Source organism: Myotis brandtii, unplaced genomic scaffold, assembly GCF_000412655.1.
Source record: "Myotis brandtii unplaced genomic scaffold, ASM41265v1 scaffold324, whole genome shotgun sequence".
NCBI classification, from domain to species: Eukaryota; Metazoa; Chordata; class Mammalia; order Chiroptera; family Vespertilionidae; genus Myotis; species Myotis brandtii.
In genome coordinates, this window is record NW_005362439.1 from 4,163,501 (window position 1) to 4,187,395 (window position 23,895).

The following is a 23,895-nucleotide window of genomic DNA, read 5'->3' on the forward strand; positions in this document are numbered from 1 at the left end:
CGTGAGTGATGTTTGTGATTTCATTTATTTAAAAATGTATTTTTATCAAGGTTTGGTGGCAATTTTGCTGGTGTTATAAATAACTTGGGAAGTTTTGTCATCTCTTATTTTTGAAAATGTTTGTTAATTTTGGTGTTATTTCTTCTTTAAGTGTTTGATGAAACCATTTTATTTAACCATGTTTTATTAAGGATTTTTTGCATCTATATTCATGAGTGATGTTTGTCTGTGATTTTATTTTTTTTTAAAATGTATTTTTATCAAGGTTTGGTGGCAATTATGCCGGTCTTATAAATAATTTGGGAAGTTTTGTCGACTCTTTTATTTTTGAAAATGTTTGTATAGTTTTGGTGTTATTTCTTCTTTAAGTGTTTGATGAAACCAATGAAATCATCTCAGCTTGAGGGTGTTGGTGTGTGTAATGTTTGTAAACTATAAATTCAATTTATTTAACAAATATAGGTCTATTCAGATTTTCTGTTTCATTTTGAGTCGTTACGTAAGTTGCATTTTCCTAGGAATTTACACTTTTCACTTAAGTTGATAATTTTAGGTCAACAACTGACATTGATATTAAAATTTAAGGTTGCCTCATAAAAGTCTGGCTTTAGTCCAAAGTTTTTCTCTGTTGTCTGTGGGATTAATTTCTGTTATCTCTCTGATATCCTTCTACTTTGATTCTTTTAAAAGCTGCTCTTCTTTTTTCTCTCTCTTAAGGTAAAAACTTATTTCATAGATTTTAGAACTTTCTCGATTTCCAATATAATAATTTAAAACTGTAAAGTTTCTTTAAGTAATGCTTAAGCAGCATCTCGTAAAAATTTCATGTGTATTTTTATTTGGTTAATATGTGTTCTGAATTTTTAAAATGATTTTTTTCTTTGACGAATGCATTATTTACAAGTGTGTTGTTTATTTTTCAAATATTTGGGTTTTTTTTGAAATCTTATTGTTAGTGATTTCAAATTGAATGACACTATGAATGATGTCATTCCTTTTACATTTATTGCAGCTTCTTTCATGGCCTGACACAAGGTCTATCTTGGTGAAACCATGTCTGCTTGAAATGATATGTTCTTTAGTTTTAAAACATAGTGCTCTATAAATATCAGTTAGGTTAAAGTGGTTCAGATGTTGTTCAGATCTGTTTTTACTGGTTTTTAAAAATCTAATCATACTCCCACTTGCTGGGGGTGGTGGTGTTGATAATATCTTAAGCTATTATTGTGGAATTGTATATTGATTTCTTTAAACCTGAGAAAGAAAACATTGCAGGTGAGAAAATGGTATCCCAAGTTGTTAAGCTCTGTATCTACCAGGTGTACAGCCAGCTTGACTTCTTTGCCCATGTTTTTAAGCCTCTTGTCTGTCTTACTCTCTGCACAGGTGGAAACACTTTCCAAGTGCCATGTTAACATAGGGGAGTAGGCAAAATCTAGCTTAGTTCAAACTGGTCTCTGCTACTTAAAAAAACAACAAACATATATATTTTTTAAAAATTTAAGTTCTTTATTGTTTAATGTATTACGTAAGTCTACTTCCCCCCGCCCATTGACCTCTCCCCAGCTATCCCCAACCCCCAGCACATGCCCTCCCCCCTCCCCCATCTGTGTCCATTGGTTATGCTCATATGCATGCATACAAGTCCTTAGGTTGATGATCTCTTACCTTCCCTCCCGCCTTTCCTCATAGGTTGGGCAGTCTATTCGATGCTTCTATGACTCTGGTTCTATTTTTGTTCATCAGTTTATGCTGTTCATTATATTTGACAAATGAGTGATATTTGTCTTTCTCTGACTGGCTTATTTCACTTAGCATAACTCTCTCCAGTTCCATCCATGCTGTTGCAAGTGGTAAGAATTCCTTCTGTTTTACAGCATAGTATTCCATTGTGTAGATGTACCAATTTTCTAATCCACTCATCTGCTGATGGGCACTTAGGCTGTTTCCAAATCTTAGCTATGGTAAATTGTGCTGCTATGAACATATGGGTGCATATATCCTTTCTGATTGGTGTTTCTGTTTTCTTGGGATATATTCCTAGAAGTGGTATTACTGGGTCAAATGGCAGTTCCATTTTTTTAATTTTTTGAGGAAACACCATACTGTTTTCCACAGTGGCTGCACCAGTCTGCATTCCCACCAGCAGTGCACAAGGGTTCCTTTTTCTCCGCATCCTCGCCAGCACTCACAACAAACATATTTGACACCAGCTTATTTCCCCAAATAGGTGGCACAAAACCATGCCCTTTATATAGTAGCTGCTGCTTAATATCTATTGTTGAATGAGTGAGATTGGGGTGATTCAGTGTAGAAATCCAAAGTGAGGATACATGCAGCGGCTCCCTTGTCCCCTAAAATTTGTCTGAACCACTAAGTTAGTGTGACAAGAGGGCATGGCTGTCTCCATGGCCCACTCCTTTAATTGGGAGGTAATGCCCTGGGGTCTAATTAGCAAGCCTCAAGGAACTTTTGCTAACCATGAATGCGCCATAGCTTCCAAAGCAGAGGTGTTCACGTTTGGCAATGGCTTTGGCTGGGGTGATTCCACATGCGATTCCCCAAACCCTCTGTGCTTAAAAGTTGATGGCAACCCTTCTGTGCTCTGGCCAGACTCCCTGACTTGTGCTGCTCAGCTGTGGAGGCTGCAGCTCACTAAGGTGAGTGCCCTTGTAAGCTCTGGTCTTTTGAGGACTCTCTGGCTAGAATAAACCTGCACCGATCAAGGACCCTTACAGAAAACAGATATTCTTACTTGTTTGCTTTCTCTCTGTTTTTGTGCTCAGTGCCCAGATGGAAGTCTTGCTGAACAGTGTCTGAATATTCTCTGGTTCTTACCTTCAAATGCATCAAGTGTGAGTTGATACACACATGCACACACACACACACACACACACACACCACACACACACACACACACACAGATATGGGTGGGGCAAAAGTAGGTTTACAGTTGTGAGTACATGAAACATAGTTTCAATAATACAAGGATATTATTATGTATTAATTATTGCTTGATTTTTCATATGAATAACTGTAATCTTACTTTTGCCTACCTCATATATATAATTTTTTTCCCTTTAGATCTCCATGGCATCATTAGACTCCTCCTTCAGTCATTTTCTTGCTCATAGCTTAGCTGCTGAGAACACGTCCTCTTGGGTGGTCAGATGCTCACACTGCCCTGGTCAGGAGTGCGCTCTGTAGTGCCTGAGAAGACAGCTTTGAAGACAGGGGCACTGGCTTGCATTTCTGCTTCTAACCCTTACTGGTGTGAGAACTTAGCCAAGCCACTCATTTTGCTCTAATCCTCATTTTCCTCAACTGAAAAAATAGGAACAGTCATACCAGCGTATGCCAAATGATGCTCAGTGGATTAAGTGAGAAGATGCATTTAAAGTGCCCTGTGCAGGGCCTGGCATACAGCATTGCTCAATAAATACAAGCAAATGATGTGCTGCTGTGGTCACCGTGCCCTCTACCTGTGGAGCTGCTCAAGCTCTGAGAGTGATCCCACACACACAGTTTATTATTCAGAGGCTTGTCCTATGAGTGCCCAGATCAAGGCTGCAGGCTGCTGACTTCCCCAGCCTCCCCCTGGGCTGCCCATGGTGTGGGCCTCGACACCACATTAACTTTTTGGAAATTAGAGCAATTCCAGAGTGTGTTTCACTAAGGTATGGTCATGGTGCCCTTTACCCAATGGCAAGGCATTGTTTCATATAAATGAATCCCTTGATACCGGAGCTTGAAAGACTTATTTACACTTGAACCTTTTTAGGTAGAAATGTTCCTAAATTACAAATTTCCGTTTACTTTCAAGACAGAGAAGGTATCTGAATATTGGTGAGAGATCAAATTCAGTGCAAGGCATGACAAATGTAATGTAAACCTCAGTCCCAGGATCCTCAGGCAAGGTGGTGAGAGGGATATGATGTAAAACTACTTATCTGCTTTCTTGTTATTTTACAGTTCATCGAGTATTGACTGTCATTATCAGTGAAGTTATTATTTTTTGTTTTTCTAATTTTCCAGCCTAGAATCTACGGATGGGGGAAATAGAGCGCCACACAGAGGGAGGGTGTTGTTTGTGGTCACTTTGTTACCAGTGACAAAGTTGGACTAAAGTCGGAGTGTGTTGGCTACCAGACCAATGCCCCCTTCATGGTGTCATCCTGCCTCCTTTGGGCATTTTCAAGTCCAATGTTAATCTCTCTGAAGTTTCAGTAGTGGGAGGCTTGAGCAGGTAGGAGGGTGTAGCAGAGAAGCATTGCAAGGGGAGGGGTTGCAACAGGGAGAAGGGACTATTGCAGTGGGGGAACTCTCCGACAATGAGACATGCCAGCGTCTCCCAGATTTGGTTGTAACTCCTGTTGTGGCGTTTGCCATCCGTGACCTTGAGCAAGCCACTCAAACTCCAAATGTTTTGAGCTTCCTTTTTCTCATCTATGAAGTGAGAATATTAATAATTATCTTAAAGGGTTGTGATGAGTGTGGACTAACATAAGGAGTGAATGAAGCTCATGAACATGCCTGACCCACAGCAGCTCCACCTGGTGGCAGCAGCATGAACTGCAGGAAGTGGGAAGTCCTGTTGGTATTCTGTTCAGTCTTGTTCAGGTGCTCACAGACTCTGAGGTCTGAGGGTGTGTTCACGGCTTAAGGATGGAGTGAGGAATTTGTACAGTACAAAAGAGGGTCAAATAAGGATAGAAATGAGTCCATGGAGGAGAGGTTGCAGGTATTTGAAGATGTTTAGGTTGGAGAAGAGTAGTCTGGGTTGAAGTTAATGATTGTCCTTTAATCAGTGTCTTTCTTAATTACTGAAAGAGTGAATGACTGTCTTCATACTCTTGAGATTCTCTCTGAACCCTAAAAATATTCATGCCCTTCACCTCAGCCTTCCCATTTTGATGAATTGATCTAAGGAAAATTGTCCAGAAATTTATAGAGGAAGGTCATGTACTATTGTATAAAACAGGGAGTAACATAAAAGCTCATAAATCAGTGATGGCGAACCTATGACACGCGTGTCAGAGGTGACACTCGAACTCATTTTTTTGGTTGATTTTTCTTTGTTAAATGGCATTTAAATATATAAAATAAATATCAAAAATATAAATCTTTGTTTTACTATGGTTGCAAATATCAAAAAATTTCTATATGTGACACAGCACCAGAGTTAAGTTAGGGTTTTTCAAAATGCTGACACGCCGAGCTCAAAAGGTTCGCCATCACTGCACTAGAGCAAAGGGAGCCTGGAGCAAGTTACTGTTGCAGTGGGGGATGGAGGGAAAGCAAAGGTGAGAGACATATGTAAAATCAGAGTGTCTAGGAAAAATTAAAGGGAAGATATCCTAAAACTTCCAGGAAATCCCCACCAATGAAGCAAAGAAAAAAAATGCCTCTATTCTGTGAGCAACAAACCAAACTGGGTTGGGGGGTCTCAGACAATTTGCTCATATGATTGCAAAGACAGACAGAAACTCCCGGATTGGAGAGGGCTCCCCTGAGGGCTCCGTTCTTTTTGGAGTGTTAAGGAGGACCCGATAGAAACAATGAGCATGTTTTATACTTACTGTGAGACTGAATACAAGCAAAATATGCTAAAATTTATTTATCATCCATTAGGGTACCTACCTGTTCAAATTTGTTTTTGGGGTGTACACAATGATTATGCTATTTTCAGCTATAGCATTCTCTTTCAGTAGCAGGAATAGGGCAATCTCTCCTGTCTATCTTGTGGGTAAATGTAATCATTTACAATAGGTACCTACCTGTTCAAATTTGTTTTGGGGTGTACACAATGATTATGTTATTTTCGGTTATAGCATTCTCTTTCAGTAGCAGGAATAGGGCTATCTCTCCTGTCTATCTTGTGGGTAAATGTAATCATTTGATCAAACGATTTTCAGGATTTTAGAAAATAATAGAAGAAGAAATTTGCTGTAAAATACATATATTTCCAATGGGAAATTTCTGGGAGAGGGAGATGCTTAATAAGCCTGGGCAGAGTATCGCAAGAGATGACAATTATTTCCTTGTTCTTGCCTTGGGCCGTGTCATTGCTCTGCTCTCCTCATTTCCAGCTGCATCTAATTTCAGCCCTGAGTCAAATCCTTTGTGCCAACCGCAGTTCCTCTCAGACTTCTGTGACCGCCCCCGCCCCCCCCCCCGCCCCCCAAAGGATCCTGTCTCCTAAGATGCAGAGACTGGAACCTATCTAAGTCCTTATAACGGTGGAGGATCCTCTACTTTTCTGCTATTAACAAGTGTAATTTGACTTGATATTTTTGCAGCCGCAGTAACAAGATGTGATCAAAGCGGTGCTCATAGGCAGTTCTGTGGGATTTCACTTCCTTTGTTCCCACTTTCTACCCACCTGCCCTTGACCCTAAAAATATTCATGCCATTCACCTCAGCCTTCCCATTTTAAAGAATTGATCTTAAGAAAAATTGTTCAGAAATTTATAGAGGGAGACCATGTACTAGAGTATAAAGTTGTACTCATGGTAGAAGTTACTGCATTTTTCCAAGTTTATTGATTGATGTACCCAGAAGAGAAGGGCTGAAGCCCGACTTCCTAATGTCAACACATCTCTCCCCCTGACTTAAAAAACATCTTATTTTATCCTTAAAACAGCCCTGTTGAAGAGAAAAGCGTTTGATACGGTCCTAGGCATATAAGGGTCAGTGACAATCTTTGTTGGCATTTAGTGGGCTCGGAAATCTCTGTTGAATTGAAACAGTTTTAAATCTTATAATCACTTATCGGCACAAATTACTTAGAATATGAAACATTTATTTATGGATTTACTTATTCATTCATTTATTTGGTTAACATGCTTTCGTCATTTTCCCAGTTCTGTCTCTGGTCTGTGTTCTGCATGAGACCTCATAGTTTCTGGATAACAAAGTGTGTTCCACTTATAGTGTTTTAGCTGTGGCATGAAGAAGGAGTTGTGGGTGTTTGTTATGACAATGTGTGATCTTGAGAAAATAACTATGCTATTTTGATGCTGCCTATATAAGAGGAGGGAATCAATCAAATGCATTTCCAAATGTGTTTGTGCTGATTTGAGCTAATGTGTGCGAGGAGCTAACCCTGTGTCTGGCACAGGTTAGTGCCAGTAAACATTAGCTCAGTGAAATAAGATTATGTACAATTGTAAAGTCTTATGTATGTGTAGGTTGGTATCATTATTTTTGACTTCTACAACTATCATTTATTTTTTCATTTAATCAAGAAATATTAATTGAGCACCTATAATGTACCAGGCAGTGTTCTAAGCACTTGGAATGTATTAGAGAACCAAACAGACAATGAACCCTGCCTCCTGGAGCTCATATTCTAGTGGTGGGAGCAGATAATAAAGTATAAATATAATAAATAAATGATGTAATATATTTGAAAGCAATATGCGTGATGGAAAGAAGAAAAAGCAGAAAAAGCAGAACAGGGTAAGGGCAATTTGGAATGCTGAGAGATTACAATTTTATTTATATTTATATATTTTTTATTTTAAATTCTTTATTGTTGAAAGTATTACATATGTCTCCTCCCCCTTGCCCCCCGTGTACCTCTCACTGCCCACTCCCACCTCCCAGCACATGCCCTCACCCTCCTATTGTCTGTGTCCATGCATACAAGTCCTTTGGTTGATCTCTTACCATCCCAGCCTTCCCTCTGCAATTTTAAACAGAGTGATTAAATGTCCTCTGAGAAAGTGTTATTTGCACAAAGATTTCAGGAAGGCGAGGGAATTAGCCAATGGACATCTAGGGGAAGCATATTCTGGGTTGAAGTTACAACCAGTGCAGAGTTCCTAAGGTGGCAGCATGCCTGAGGTGTTTGGAATATCATGGAGGCCAGTGTACTTGGAAAGCAGGGAAAGGGGACAGTGGGAGGAGACAGGTTAGATCAGATTCTGAAGGGCCCCTGTGTCATGGCAGAGGTTCTGGATTTTACTCAGAATGGGATGTACATTCATTGTAGGGCTTTGAGGGAGCCCTCTGATTATTGTGATGAGATTAGACTCATGGTAGGGTATGTGCTAGGAGGAGAATTAGGGACATCAGTTAGCAAGCCAGGGAGAGGTGATTGGGGCTCAGAACAGGATGGAAGCTATGGAGGGGGTGAGGGTATATTCTTATGTTGTGGAGGTAAAGACAGCAGGAGTTCTTAATTGATTAGAGGTGAGATGTGAGGAAAGAGGAATCAGGATGACTAAGATTTTCAGGCTGAGCATTCAGAAAGTTGGACTTGCCAACAACTGAGCTAGAAGCCTTTCAGAAATATATGTTTTCGGGGAAAGATCAGAGGTTTATTTTTGGACACGATTGGTGGACCGGGCAGGTATTTATTAATTTCTTATTTCACAGACATTTACTGAATGCATACTATGTGCTAGATAGTGAACATTGTCTAGAGTCAAGCGGTCGGGAGCCTTGCTATCAAGCAACTCACAGCCTAGTGAGGAGAGTAGGCTGATAAATGAACAATTACAGAACAGCGTCGCTGACACCATGAAGATGGTATATACCAGGGACAATAGAACACAGAGGAAGGGACAGATATCCTTATCTTTTTAAACTTTGAAAATGAGGTTCTGAAAAGTTAATTGATTTGTCAAAGTTCACGGTTAGTATAAAGCATAGCTGGAGACTTCTGATATTGTGATTTTTTAATAAGAAATATATATTTGGTCTTGTCCACATATGTAGCACAGAGCTTCTAAAACCCTTGGAATTTCCTGACCAGTGATTAATATAAAGGGTCTTTCGTCATGCTGATGAGGTGACCTTTGGAATGCCCGTAGATTATCTAAGGATAGGGGCCAAGGTTGACTTGATCACCAATGACCTATGATTTAATCAGTCGTGACTAAGTAATGAAGCCTCTATAAACATCCAAAGGGTGGGGTTTGGAGAGCTTCCAGTGGTGAACAGGTGGAGAGTTGGAGAATGATGTGCTCAGAGAGCATGGAAGCTCTTACCACATACCTTGCTCAATGCATCTCTTCCACTTGGCCATTCCTGAGTTCTATATACTTTTATAATAAACTGGTAGTCTTGTAAGCCAAATCTTTCTCTGATTTCCGCACTAGCAAATTAGTGGAGGCCAAGGATGGAGTCATTGGAGCCTCCAATCTATGGCAATTAGATCAGAAGCATACAGGTGTGTGTGTGTGTGTGTGTGTGTGTGTGGAACCCTTAACTTGTGGGACCTGATGCTATATCTCCAGGTAGTGTAAAAAATTGAGTTGAGTTGTAGGACTCCCAGATGGTGTCTGAGAATTGCTTGTAGGTGTGGGGAACCCCTCTCCCCTATTGAAATTGGGTGTTAGAATCATTAGTAGACCTGAGTACAGTTTTCTGACTCCCGGGATTTGGGAAATTTTCTTATATCACATAATTTGTGTCCTTGCAGAGCTAACCACTTGGTTGATGCTCAGGGCAGAGAATCCATGGGCACCAAGAACAACGTGACTGAGTTTGTGTTGTTCGGCCTTTTCCAGAGCAGGGAATTACAGCATGTGTGCTTCGTGGTCTTCTCCCTCTTCCACATGCTCACTCTCCTGGGGAACCTCATGGTCATCATCACCATCAATGCCAGCAAGACCCTGCGTGCTCCTATGTACTTCTTCCTCAGCCACTTGTCTTTCGCTGACATGTGCTATCCGTCCGCTACCACGCCCAAGATGATCGTTGACACTTTCGTGGAGCGCAAGACCATCTCCTTCAATGGCTGCATGACCCAGCTCTTTTCTGCCCACTTCTTTGGTGGCACTGAGATCTTCCTCCTCACAGCCATGGCCTATGATCGCTATGTGGCCATCTGTAGGCCCCTGCACTACATAACCATTATGGATCGACGGAAGTGTGGTTTGCTGGCAGGGGCCTCCTGGGTGGCTGGCTTCCTCCATTCCATCCTGCAGACCCTCCTCACGGTGCAGCTGCCCTTTTGTGGGCCCAATGAGATTGACAACTTTTTCTGTGATGTTCATCCCTTGCTGAAGCTGGCCTGTGCAGACACCTATGTAGTGGGGCTCATTGTGGTGGCCAACAGTGGCATTCTCTCTTTAGTGTGCTTCATCATCCTTATTGTGTCCTATGTGGTCATCTTACTAAACCTGAGAAGCCAGTCATCTGAGGGCCGCCGCAAAGCTCTGTCCACATGTGGCTCACACATCGTCACCGTTATTTTGGTCCTTGTGCCCCCCATGTTCATGTACATTCGTCCGTCTACCACCCTGGCTGCTGACAAACTTGTCATCCTCTTTAACATTGTCATGCCACCTTTGCTGAACCCTCTGATCTACACCCTGAGGAACAATGAGGTAAAAAATGCCATGAGGAAAGTGTTTAGGGTCAAGGGGAATTCGGGAGAGAAGTGACACTCCAAGGAATCTCATCCAGCCTGGAACTTGGGAGACTTCCCATTTTGTAGCATCCAACACAGGCTTTGCATCCCCAGTTTGATGCTTGTAATGACAACTGTCCTTCTAACTCTTTGAAAAAAATAAATTTATTGGGGTGACATTAGTTAATAAGATTACATATGTTTCAAGTGTACATTTCTATGATACACCATCTGTATAATTGCATTGTGTGCCCACTACCCAAAGTCAAATCGTCTTCTGTCACTATGTATTTGACCCCCTTTAACCTTAACTACCTCCACCCACTTCCCTCTGATGACCACCATACTGCTTTCTGTGTCTATGAGTTTTTGTTTGTCTCCTAAGCTCTTTTCATAATAATAATCCCATAAGTTTCTTCCATCCTCCATTCATTAAATATCTATTGAGTGTTTGCAATGAGTGAGGTAGTGGGATACAAATAAAAGTAAGATGGCCCAGCCAGTGTGGCTCAGTGGTTGAACATCGACCTATGAACCAGGAAGTCATGGTTTGATTCCCTGTCAGGGCACATGCCTGGGTTGCGGGCTTGATCCCCAGTGTGGGGCGTGCAGGAGGCAGCTGATCAATGATTCTCTCTCAGAATTTATGTTTCCATCTCCATTCCTCTCTGAAATCAATAAAAATATATTTAAAAAAGTAAGATGTAATTTCTTCCCTCAAGGGGGTCACAGTGAAGGGGGCCCTTAGTGTGATAATTAATGCCTCATTCAGGAAACATACGAGAGCCTGTGAATGACAGAGCCTCTTGGAAGTTCAAGTATCTCACCTATACAATGTATAATAGCACTAGCTAATTGCTTTACTGTGGCTAACATGTACTTAATGAAATTAATTCGGTCTCTTATGATATTAGAGGCACTTTACTCTTATTCCTTCATTTCACGCTCTCTCAGCAGGCAGATGAATCAACAAATGTAGAGAAGTTAAAGGATTTACTTAAAGTCGCACAGTAAATCCAGAGCAAGATAGAGACCAAAATCCAGGTTCCTTAAATCTGCTTTCGGGACTTTTCCCACCTCAGACGGAATGAATGGACACCGAGCAGTTCAGACAAGGATGTTTTGAAGGACCGTGGATTGGTGGTGGCCTGGGATGATGGCGAGCAGAGCCAGGAGAACAAGCTTCAGCACCTCACCCAGCAGTACTGATTCCTCTCCAGCTGAGCAGGGGCTGCCGCCCCCACTCATGCCCTTTGCTTTATTTTGTTTCCATGTAGAGGGAGCCAATTTGTGCAAAATGGATTTAGAGGAGCAGGATTAGATGTCCTTCTTAATTAATCATTCGTGGGTCATTTCATCCAGTTGGGTCTCAATTTCCACATTTACAAATGGAGACAGTGACAATGCCAGTTGCAGAAGGTTGCAGGACACACAAGACCTTGAAAAGTCCTGTATCAAAGTCTGTTTTTCAGAGGTGGCTACTACCTCTGTTGATAATGTCTTCTGTTCTCTTTGACCCTGCCCTTTCCCTTAAAGCCCTTGTAACTCTAGATTGGTTATTCATTCCTCAGATGTTTACCTATCACCTCGAATTAACTTCTTTAATTCTTAATGCCTCATGAAATAGGCACAATCATCAGGGGAAGTGTGATCAGGGTTGGGTGAGGATGGTAGTGTAGAAAAAACTTTTTGTTTCATCAGATGCCTAACAAGCACAAATGCAAATGTTGATCTTGACTATGAGAATAACAGCAATAAAATAGCCTCTGATATCTTGAAAGCAATATTCTCAGAAGTTTTTGTACATCAGTTTACTTAATCTGTGTTGAATAAATCACCTTCTTTTAAAAGTCCTTGGAAGAATGTGGGATCATGGCACTGGCCAGTGTGGCTAGGTAGGTTGGAGTGTCATCCTGTACACCAAAAGGTGGTGGGTTCAATTCCCAGTTGGGGCACATACCTAGGTTGTGGGGTAACCGATGGATGTTTCTCTCGCACATTTATGTTTCTCCCACTGTTCTCTCCCCCCTTCTTCTTTCTCTAAAATCAATAAAATCATATCATTGGGTGAAGATAAGAAAAAGACTGCTGTTGTACTTTATATGATCCACTAATACTCCATGGTGTCAACCATAGCCCTTTCATAGCTGTCTGTACTTAGGAGAATGTTGAAAATGGAGCTCCTTCCCTTCTTTTCTTTAGTAGGTCAGTGAAAAGTGCATAGACTTCAAGGAGGGAATCACTTGGACAGGAACTCATGCTGTCATCTTCTAGCTGTGGAACTTTGTGCTCATTCATTTTACCTCTTGGTGCTGGCATGCTGGGGTATGTGGAAAGATGGTGGCACTCAGCGACAGAAGTTATTTATGCTTTTTCCCAGTCAATGTGATCTTGTGAGGGTCCCAGGAAAGCTTTTCTACTTCATTTACTATCTGAACATGTCTGGTAGAAATGAAGGCAATAGCTCCTTTTCAGCCTGAGGGCGTTAGCCTACACAGCAACCTCAATTTTATTTATTTATTTATTTATTTATTATTGTCTAAAGTTTTATGTAAGTCTCCTTTTTTTTTAAAAAAAAATTACAGCAACCTCGATTTTGCTGAAGAACAATTCAAACCAAGATTTGCACGTTTAGAGCAGTAAACATAGTCTTTATATTTCTTTGATTACTTTACATTTAGACTTTGTTAGTGAAACAAAACTCCATTTACCTGTGGTGATTTGTGCAAGTGAGTCAGTTTTCTGACTGCAAAATATTTAGAAAATAACGTTAAGAATTGAGGCAACCAGGTAGGTTTATTTACTTGATTTCTACGGGGCATGCTTTGGAGTTATCCCGAAATAACAATCAGAAAGAATATATGTACTTCTATGTTCATAGAAGCATTATTTACAATAGCCAAGATCTGGAAACAGCCCAAGTGCCCATCAGTAGATGAGTGGATAAAAAAAGCTGTGGTACATCTACACAATATAATACTGCATCGCCATAAAAAAAGAAGGAAATCTTACCATTTGTGACAGCATGTATGGATATAGAGAGTATTATGATAAGTGAAATAAGTCAGGCAGATAAAGTCAAATACCATTGATTTCACTTATATGTGGAATCAGATGAGTAAAATAAACAAACAAAATAGAAACAGACTAATAGTTACAGAGAACAGACTGACTGTTGCCAGAGGGGAGAGAAGTTAAGAGACTGGGTGAAAAAGGTGAAGGGATTGAGAAGTATATATTAGTAGTTACAGAATAGTTATGGAGATGTAAAGTAGAGCACAGGGAATCCTACCTAATAAAAGGGTAATATGCAAATTAACCACCACTTTGTCACAAAAGATGGCAGCACCCATAGCCACAAGATGGCAGCGCCCAGTACTCTTAGCCCTGCCAGAGTCCCCCAGTCCCAGGGTGGGCGGCCACTGAGAGCAGGCAGTGTGAGCGGCCTGGCGGAATGCTTGCTTCATCGCCGCCGCGATGAGGCAAGCATTCAACCCTGGCCGCAGAGGACCTCTGGGCATCGGGCACGAAGCGGCTGGTGGGGGGCTGAGGGGAATGCTTGCGTCATTGCCCCAGCAACAAGGCAAGCATTCCGCACCCAGCCGCGGAGGGCCTCTGGCCAGGCCAGGAGTGGAATGCTTGTATCATTGTAGGCCGGGCTGAGGGACCCCCCCCCCCCCCCGCATGAATTTTGTGCACCGGGACTCTAGTATAGTCAATAATATTGTAATAACCATGTATTGTGCCAGATGGGTACTTGACATATGGGGGGAACCACTTTGTAAATTATGATTGTCTAACCACTATGCTGTACACGTGAAACTAATGCAAAATAATGTTGAATGTAAACTATAATTGAAAAGTAAAGTTAAAAAACAAGTAAAAAGTAGAGACTTGTGGTTGGGAACAGAATTTTGAGGAAACTTTTAAATGGCCCTTGAGGAGAAGTGGAAAAATGTGTTGATGTAATAGGATTGCTGGGCAATGTTGATGGGCCTTTTGAAGTTGGTGACACATTAATAGCAGACAAAATCCTATTTTGTGACTTTTTCTGGAAGCTTTCAGGGAACACGTTTGGAAAAAGGCTTAGAGTAGGATTCATTCAATATTGCGAATTACACATGCTGAATAGGCAAGAATACTGAAAATGTAAATGGTTACAAATTTTATGGAGAAAAATGGGCTGCACATATCAATTATTAAACATGTGTATCAATATCTTCAAGATTGAAAATATATTTATATATTAATACATTCCATGTTTTTGCTTTTATAATTATTTTGCTTATGTCCTGCTTTGGTTTGGGGGGAGCTCTCCCCCTTTTGGAGTATAGGCTGCTGGGACCATGTCGATTTTATTCACTCTGATATTCCTGGCATTTAACCAAATGCCTGGAAAAGTACTTATTGAATGGTTGAAATGGTGGAAGTGCAATTTCAATTCAGTCCTTCTGGCCCTCCTTTCTCTGGTCTGTCAGCACACCACACAGTAGCAGTGTGGATACAGGGGAGTGATACTTTTCTCATATCCTTATGGGGGGAGATGAAAGAGATGATGTATATGAAAAGGGCTGGTACCCATGCTTAGAACACGGAAGATGCTCAATAAATGCTGTTGATTTTTACTTTTGTCCAGTTAGCAATTTTCCTAAAGATAACCCTTAATACCAGTTTCTAAAATATCATAATTCCCTTTTCCTCCTGACAATTTGGGGACTATCCATGCAGACACCAAAAGGACAAAGGGCACTTCTAGGAGGCAGAATGTAGAGGCCACTCCTTGTGAGACCAAACTGTATTTGCGGGGAATAATTAAATGATGGCATCAACATGGTTCGGAGCTGTGAACAAGGCAAAAGCTAGTTCTAACGCTGCTTCCGCAATGGTCCTGGGAGGGGAGAATGAGTCTCCCTCAGAGAGGCGGAAAGAACACACATCAGAAACCCCAATGTTATCACTCTCACCTTATAAATAACCCTTTATTTATAAGGTGAGAGTGATAACATTGGAAGGAGAAAGATTTCTCTTGCATGGTGCTGATGAGTATTATTAGCAGAAAGCAGAGCTAAGAAGCTGCTACTCCTGGGAACTTTCTCCCTCATGTTAGCAGCAGGGCTTTACTTGGCGTTTCAAAGACAACGTAGAGAACGGAAGGGCGTGGTTATATTGGAAAGGGCACCTGAGTGACCTGGAGCCACCAGTGACCTGGGAGCCAGGAGTGCCTCTGCCAGGAATCACCCATGTGACCTTGGACCAGCTGCACCTAAACTCCGAGTCTGCAATCCACTGTCTTTAAAATGGAGACAATCGGAAAAGATGATTTTAAATGTCATAGGGTTCTTCAGCAAGTAAGAGGGAAATGGATCACAAAACGAATTCCCAGCTGCTTGTAAGTGAATGACAACCTTTTGGGTTTCACCTACTGCTGTTCTAAGAAAGTTTCAGTTCAGATGAATTTCTGCTATTGATAGCAATTGCCTCAGCTATGCTTTGTCTCAATTTAAAACACAATTCAAATTTCATTCAGAAGTTTAGTTATGTAGAACAGAAAAATTTGGGATGTTGTGCTTGGAGCTGGCCTAGATGACCAGCCTCACCATTCCATGATGTTAGGGTATAAATCAAACCAATCCTGGTGACCTGTTGATGTCCTCAGATCCAGTCACTGTAAGTTTTCTATAATCTATTTTTAAAATAAGATAAAATAAAATAAAATGCAACTCAAATAAAAATGTGGTGGAATAATTTTGCTAAAATTCACGTTATTTTCCATGAAATAATTTTGCTTCTCCTGGATAACTCAAACAGGAGCCTTTTATTCTTTGCTAGTTTTTAACAAATAATTTATTTTGTGCTTCCATAAATTTGAATCACAGCAATGAACCAGCTGAACATTTTTATTATGGGGCATATACATTTATTATGTAGCTAAACTGTCTACTATTCATATTGATTCTATTTTTCTACTCTTGTATTCTGTATGGAGATCAGGATTAGGGATTTTTTCATATTTCCTAGGATAATAAAATTGTACCCATATCAATACCTGTTTGGTCTCGAGTACATGTATCTAGGTCCTTGTTTCCTAAGCCACATGCCAATGGTGTTGATGATAATGATATCAGATGTGCCCTTTATTAAATGTTTGTCACACCCTGACCGGTTTGGCTCAGTGGATAGAGCATCAACCTGCGGACTGAAGGGTCCCAGGTTCGATTCCAGTCAAGGGCATGTACCTTGGTTGCAGGCACATCCCCAGTAGGGGGTGTGCAGGAAGCAGCTGATCAATGTCTCTCTCTCATCAATGTTTCTAACTCTCTATCCCTCTCCCTTCCTCTCTGGAAAAAATCAATAAAATATATTTTAAAAAATGTTTGTCACATCCAGGCTCGGTACAAGCGCTCAACATGCACTATTTTCATTTACTTTTCTCTGCAACCTCAGGGTAGAGCAGTATTTCCAGTTTATACAGACAGTCAATAAGTGGCAGAGGAAGGAGTCAAACCCAGATGAGCTTACTGGTAAGTGACAGTATAGTACAGCAAAGCCCGTGGACTCCTTAGCTAGAGTGCCTGCTAGCTCTGTCACTTATTAGCTGAATATGCGTCTGTAAGTTGCTGAATGTGTGCCCGACTTTCTTCTTCAGTATAAGGATAAAGACAGTGACTTATCTCCTGGGCATGAAGTGAGGGTTATATGAACTGATATATGTAGGGCAGTTAGGACAGTGCTTGGCAAAGGCTAAATGCTACACAGGCGTTGGCTCTTGTTACTGTTATCTGTGCTCTTGGCCATCAAGTTCTACTCTGAAAAGGTCCCCATCAAGCTTGTCACTTGTAGAAGCTGTATTTGCCTTCTTGCAACAAAGCTTGGAGAGAGAAAAAGGAGGCAGCTTCCTGATCAACACAGAACTCTTCTCTCCAGTGTTGCTTATGTCTGGGTGTGTCTTTCTTCCTCTGACACTTATGATTTTCCTTTAATTCCCATCAAACTGAGCATCAGATCTTCATCAAGTTGAGAGATTTAGCTACCTTAAGAAGGCCTGTGTTTTTAGGAGAATGATAGATTATGTGTCTCTCAAAACTAAGACAGGCACAGGCATTTCCTTCATTCATATTGTTAGGAGAGTAAAGGGTGAGTAGGAATATTCTGCTGGATGAGATTGTAATTTGCAGCCGAGTAAGACAGGCCATCTCTTTTCCCTGCCCCCAAGCCTCATTTATGTAGAGAATGCACAGGTAATCATTTAATAGAACCCTTCACTGATGCTCACCAAACTTTTTTTATTTTTGTAACCTTTGACTCCTTCCTATAAACTACAGAAGGACTAGTAGCTTTAACCAGAAGAATTTTACCAAGCCAAAAAAAAAGCAAAATGCAGAGTATGTAGAATATATAAAGCAAGGGGGAGGAGTAATTTAAGTTGGCTTCCTAGACATGAGCTTGTCCACAGTCTGTGCACGGAGTGGGAGTAAAGGAACAAGGAGAGAAATGGAGAAGTTGGGTAAGTCTCCAGCTGCAACCTCATCAGTTTCTCCCAATCCTTGCTTTAGTTGGTTTTACTTCACTTTGTGTTACTATTGGAAATACCTGCAACAGAAAGTGTAGCAAACCTCATTGTGCAGTCCAAGAAGAAAGATTTAATATGTGAACTGTTCGTGCAGAAGTTTCAGGAGATTTGGAATGTTCATAGTTTTCTCAAGTGCCATTGTGTCTAGGCGGAGACTTGCTGAAAATGGTTAGAGAGGGACTCTCATTGAATTGGAAAACCAGTATCTGCCAAAAGTTCAATTTCAGTAGTAATAAAATAAATTAAAAGTATGGCTAATTAAATTATTATTTTCATGTAATAACTTAGATATATAGTACCAACTGATGCTGAAGTTAGCAGACAGACATATGCTGACATTTTGTAATTAACACACTAAATTGGTATAAGAATTTTGGAACAGAAAGTGTTAAAAGGGGCAAAGGGAAGTAGGTGTAGATAAAAGAAACCTTGCAATATTTCCTTCTGGAATTAGCAATGTTATGATTATGTTTCTCTGTTCATTTATAGGCAATACTGTACCTGCATTCTCTGTGTCCTTGGACTATGGAAATATCAAACAATATCACAGAATTTTTCATGCTGGGACTGTCACAGAACCCAGGAATACAGAGAGTTCTTTTTGTGGTCTTCTTGGTCACTTATGTGGTCACAGTTTGTGGCAACATGCTCATTGTGGTCACCATCACCTCCAGCCCCACCCTGAATTCCCCCATGTATTTTTTCTTGGCCAACCTGTCCTTTATAGACACCTGCTATTCTTCTTCAATGGCCCCTAAACTCATCGCTGACTCCTTGTATGAGGGGAGAACCATCTCTTATGAGGGTTGCATGGCTCAGCTCTTTGGAGCCCATTTTTTGGGAGGTACTGAGATCATTCTGCTCACGGTGATGGCCTATGATCGTTACGTGGCCATCTGCAAGCCCCTGCACTACCCAATTATCATGACCAGGCATCTCTGTGCCCTGCTGCTGGGAGTAACCTGGCTTGGGGGCTTCCTGCATTCATTGGTTCAGCTCCTCCTGGTCCTTCAGTTGCCCTTCTGTGGGCCCAACATAATTAATCACTTTGTCTGTGACTTGTACCCCTTGCTGGAACTCGCCTGCACCGACACATACGTCACCAGTCTGCTGGTGGTTGCCAACAGTGGTGTGATCTGCCTGGTGAATTTTCTCATGCTGGCCGCCTCCTATATTGTCATCCTGCGCTCCTTGAGGTCCCACAGTGCAGAGGGGAGACGCAAGGCCCTCTCCACCTGTGGGGCCCACTTCACTGTTGTTGCCCTGTTCTTTGTGCCCTGTGTGTTTACTTATGTGCGTCCTTCATTTACTTTACCAATAGACAAAAGCATGGCAGTGTTTTATGGTATTCTGACACCTATGTTGAATCCACTCATTTATACCCTGAGAAATGACGAGGTAAAAAGTGCCATGAAAAAGCTCTTCACATAGTAAAAAACTGCAGTGGATCATGAGTGGCAAGGCAGGAAATAGGAATGATTTTATTGCTGTGAGTGGAGCAAACCAAAACTTTTTTGTTACCGTATATCAACTTATTTAATCTTATCCATCCATGCATCATCATACACTTCTATGGTTTACTTACTCTTTTCACTTGAACTGAATACTTTGATTATAAAATGACTATATGAAATATGTAGGGCATGAATGATTATTATCCTTGTTTCAGAAATTAGAAAAAATGTCCCCTGATGTGGTTAATTGATTAATCAAGTGTCTCTAGCTTTGACTTGCCTAAACTCAAAATCAGTTATTTGTGATTCATCATCCAGATCTTTCAATAGCAATCCGTGTTAATATCATTTGACTTTGTGCAATAATTGCGTCGTATAAATGCGAGCAAAATACAACTTAAGGCAAAAAACTTCTCACGTCACTACATATAGGAGGCTGTGTGCATCTAGGTCTGGCTTCCATTTCTTTTTCCACCTTTTGTGACATCAGCAGGCTGCTACCCTACCGCAGAGAGGGTAAGATCTTGGCTCTGCAGCAAAGTCAACCTGCGTCTGATTCTTATTTCCTATGTATAAGGAAATGGCATGACCTTAAGCAAGTGACCAAACCTCTGTAGTGTCTTAAGCTTGTCTTTAAAATAAATAAAGATAATAATGTCTGAAGTGCTATTGTAAGAATTAAATTAGATAATCTATGTAAAGTTCCTAATCAGATTTCTGCCACATACACCCCAACACATTTTACCTGAGAATATTATATGTCCCTCAACTTTTTCTTAATCTTCCATGAGGTTAATTGATTAATCAAGTGTTGCTTTCTTTTACTTTTCCATCTCTACTAAGTTTCAAATATGCTGTGCTAAGAACAGAATGGTTTATGTTTTGGCCAATGATGCAAAGTGGACTTTCATTCTTCCTTTTCCTGTTTCAAACTCCAAGGGATTCTAGTATCCTGGAATCTGAAACATCCATTCATGTTCATCCCATTCTTTTCCTACTTTTACGAACTCTGACTATATCCCTTCCCAGGCTTCACCCTTTAAGATTGTAGGCTCCCATAATTTGTAATAAACTTACATTTTGTTTGACAGATAATCTGTAATGCACCATCATATCCACTTTTTCACTATGGAAAAAACTGGAAGTACTAAAAATTAGTCTTCATTAGTCAATAAATTCAGGAGATCATCAGGAAATAATGGTTTGATCCCCTAATTCTATATCTAGCAAAAACAACTGTTGCTGAGTTCTTGGGCAAAATAAATATTGTCTTCTTTCACTTTGTCACATGTTTAAGTCTAATTAATAATCACTACATATAAATGAGACCTTCAGTTCTATACCTATTCATTTCTGCTGTTAGATAGTAAAAATATAACTAAGCTAATTTTTCTGTCAGCTAAGAAATATGAGATCATGATGAGGCTTGCTTAAAAATAGCATGTTTGCCAGCTTGACAGAATTTTATTGTGGGACTTTCTAGAAAAGCATATTTACTTTAGTTGAAATTTGAAAAGTGCCTTTATTTTCAGTACAGTCACAATCTCAGATAGCATAAAGGACTGATCCCATACAAAATAAGCACTTAGGTCATGACTTTATTCACAGAACGTGCTCAACAAACATTAGCAATCATCATTATATCATCATCATCTTTATTTTTACATTATCCTGTTTCATTCTATCTTTCTTGGGAACTACAATTAGATTGTTAAATTTGATTTTTTAAACATACAATTGCTTGCATATATTTACAAGATGGTTACTCATAAGAAATTATGGCAGAGCATCTATTTTTCAAAGGCCTTCATATATAGTGATATCTAACCTGATAAAAGTCCCAAGAGCATGAGCCATGTCAGCATCACTATTTTGGGCTCTAAGCTTTGTGCTGACTATGCCTTAACGGATATGTCAGCCCTGCCCACAACATGTGGGCTCCTGAAGAAAAATGGTCCAGACAGGATAATTGACTGTCCCAAGTTTAATCAACTAAGAAAGGGAATAAATATCTACAGAATATCACAATATTTTTTTTGGCTTAAATATTCCAATCACAAGGTTTATGCATTATCAGTATTCATTATTTGCTCCCAGAACTTCTTCGTGACATTTTTTACTTCTGCATTTCTGAAGGTGTAGATTAAAGGGTTCAACATGGGAGTTACTATGGTGCAAAACACAGTCATGGCTTTGTCAATGGGGAAGGAGGTTAAAGGTCTTAGGTATAGGAATGAACAAGGTACAAAGAATAAGATGACAACAGTGACATGAGAGGCACATGTAGACAGGGCTTTGCGACGCCCTTTAGAGCTCTGAGTCCTGAGGGAGCACAGGATGATAACATAGGAAGCAACCAGCATAGAAAAAACAAGCAAGCACAGTGACCCACTGTTGGCAGTAATCAGGGGTCCCAAAGTATGAGTGTCTGTGCAGGCTAGCTCCAGGAGAGGTATTAAATCGCACATAAAATGGTCGATGACATTAGGGCCACAGAATGGTAACTGGACTATGAACAAAACCTGGATCCCTCCATGAAGAAGCCCTAAAACTCCAGCCATTCCCATGAGAAAACCACACACAGGCTGGCTCCTGAGAGTCATATAGTGCAAGGGCTTGCAGATGGCTACATAGCGGTCATAGGCCATGGCAATTAACAAGATGATCTCAGCTCCAGCAAAGAAATGTTCAGCAAAGAGCTGAGTCAGGCAAGCATTGAAGCATATGGTGTTCTTTTCAGAGATCAAGTCAGAGATCATTTTGGGTGCTATGGAAGAAGAGTAGAAACCTTCTAAAATGGACAAATAGGACAGAGAAAAGTACATGGGCGAACTCAGGGCTGGGGTGATGAAGATGGTGACTGAGATGAGCAGGTTACCTGTCAGTGTGGTCAAGTAGATGGTTAAAAACACAACAAATAAGATTTTCTGCAGTTCTGGATTCTGGGTCAGGCCCAGTAGGATGAATTCTGTTACATTGCTTGTCCTTTTCATCGATTCAGCTTGGTCCATCTGGAAAGATCACGGTATTTCTGAGTGATGATATTTTAAATTCAGTACTAAAATAGTCTATCACTTCTTTAGACCTGGTCTTTGGGATTGATGGAGTTACCCCTTCCACTCATCTCTGTCATTTTGTAGATAGCTATAAAGAAGAATGGAAGTAGGTTAAATTTTCTCCTGTATTCATTAAATAGTGACAACACCTTACAAACACCACAATAAAAGCAAGGTTTTATTGTAAATGTTGATTTGTGGTTGACTTCCAAACTTTCTTTGTAGCTCTAAAAGTCTCATAGATGGCTTTCTTTCTCTTTTGGGGACATCTCATTAGTAACAATTATGTTGAAGGTATACTTATCTATTGGCATGAATACATATAGGTTATGTGAACACAATATTCTTTTACAGATAGGAACCTCAGGAGGAAGGGAGGAAGAGGGGCAGTAAGAAATTATCCAAAGAATTGTATGCAAATATGCATAACCCATGGACACAGACAATAGTGCAGTGAAAGCCTGGCGGTGGGGGTGGGCAGGAGGTGGAGGGGGCCAATGGGGAAGAAAAGGAAACATCTGTAATACTTTCAACAATAAAGATAAATAAATTAAAAAATCTGCATGGATCCATTCAGAAATAAGTCTACAAATAACTGAATAGGAAAAAAGTCGACTATGTATCAGATATGAAAGTACCAAGCCTTACTATTTATATCAAATGTGTTGTGAGCTGTTATTTCTCTCTGCCAAATGATTGCACATGTACATCGAGAGCCAGAGCTTCAGATGAAGTCTTTTTCCTTCAAAATGCCAAGGAACTATCTTTATGACAGTTCATTGAGCAGCATTCACTCAACAGCCCCAGTTGCTGTGTCTGGCTTAGCATGGCTCTTTCATGCTGACTCTTTCCACACCATTAAAAGTGGACATGTAAGTGGTGCAAATTTCCCTGAAAAGTTTTAAATATTTTAATTAGTCTTTCATCAAATATAGAATAATGCCCTGGATTAGATATATTATCCTACTTATATTTTACAAATGGATTTAAATGAGTCATGAAGTTTCCTGTTGACATGACAGAAATAATAGGCTCACTTAAAATAATACACTTTTTTTTCTTTGCTTTTGGCATGTGTAATTACTTAGGATGAACTTGAAGTTTTCATTGCTAACTGGTGGATATATTGAATATATACAAAAATACATTCTTTTTTTCTGGGAATGATCTATGCATGGGTTTTCTAGAATGAGTACAGGTTGTTGATACAAAAGACCATAAAGGTATTTTATTCTTTCTCCCCCTCTCTCTCCTTTCTCGAGTCCCTGCCAAAACACACAACCACATATTTTTCCTATGTCAGCATCATAACCTCTAAGCTTCCGTAAAGGAGAGGAAAGGTATGTTTAGTTTTTAAGAATGCGAAGTCTCTGAGTTGTTTCTTCTCTATCTATGACTCCTACAGATGTTGACTATATGGTTAATCATTCTTAATAGATTTAATTCACAAAT

The 23,895-nt window shown here is 40.3% G+C and overlaps 3 protein-coding genes across 3 annotated transcripts; 2 read left to right on the top strand and 1 right to left on the bottom strand.

Annotated features, from left to right (window-relative positions):
* The first annotated feature begins 9,467 nt into the window (after positions 1 to 9,467).
* LOC102239401 (olfactory receptor 4S1) lies at positions 9,468 to 10,397 on the top strand. The gene has a single exon (XM_005870847.1). The coding sequence runs from the start codon at positions 9,468 to 9,470 to the stop codon at positions 10,395 to 10,397; it is 930 nt and encodes a 309-aa protein (XP_005870909.1).
* Positions 10,398 to 18,397: 8,000 nt separating this feature from the next.
* On the top strand, positions 18,398 to 19,364 carry LOC102239712 (olfactory receptor 4C3). Its single transcript, XM_014543294.1, has one exon. The coding sequence runs from the start codon at positions 18,459 to 18,461 to the stop codon at positions 19,362 to 19,364; it is 906 nt and encodes a 301-aa protein (XP_014398780.1). The 5' UTR covers positions 18,398 to 18,458.
* Positions 19,365 to 21,450: 2,086 nt separating this feature from the next.
* On the bottom strand, positions 21,451 to 22,398 carry LOC102247847 (olfactory receptor 4C45). The gene has a single exon (XM_005870870.1). It carries the CDS (start codon positions 22,396 to 22,398, stop codon positions 21,451 to 21,453), a length of 948 nt encoding a protein of 315 aa, XP_005870932.1.
* Between the last annotated feature and the right edge of the window lie 1,497 nt (positions 22,399 to 23,895).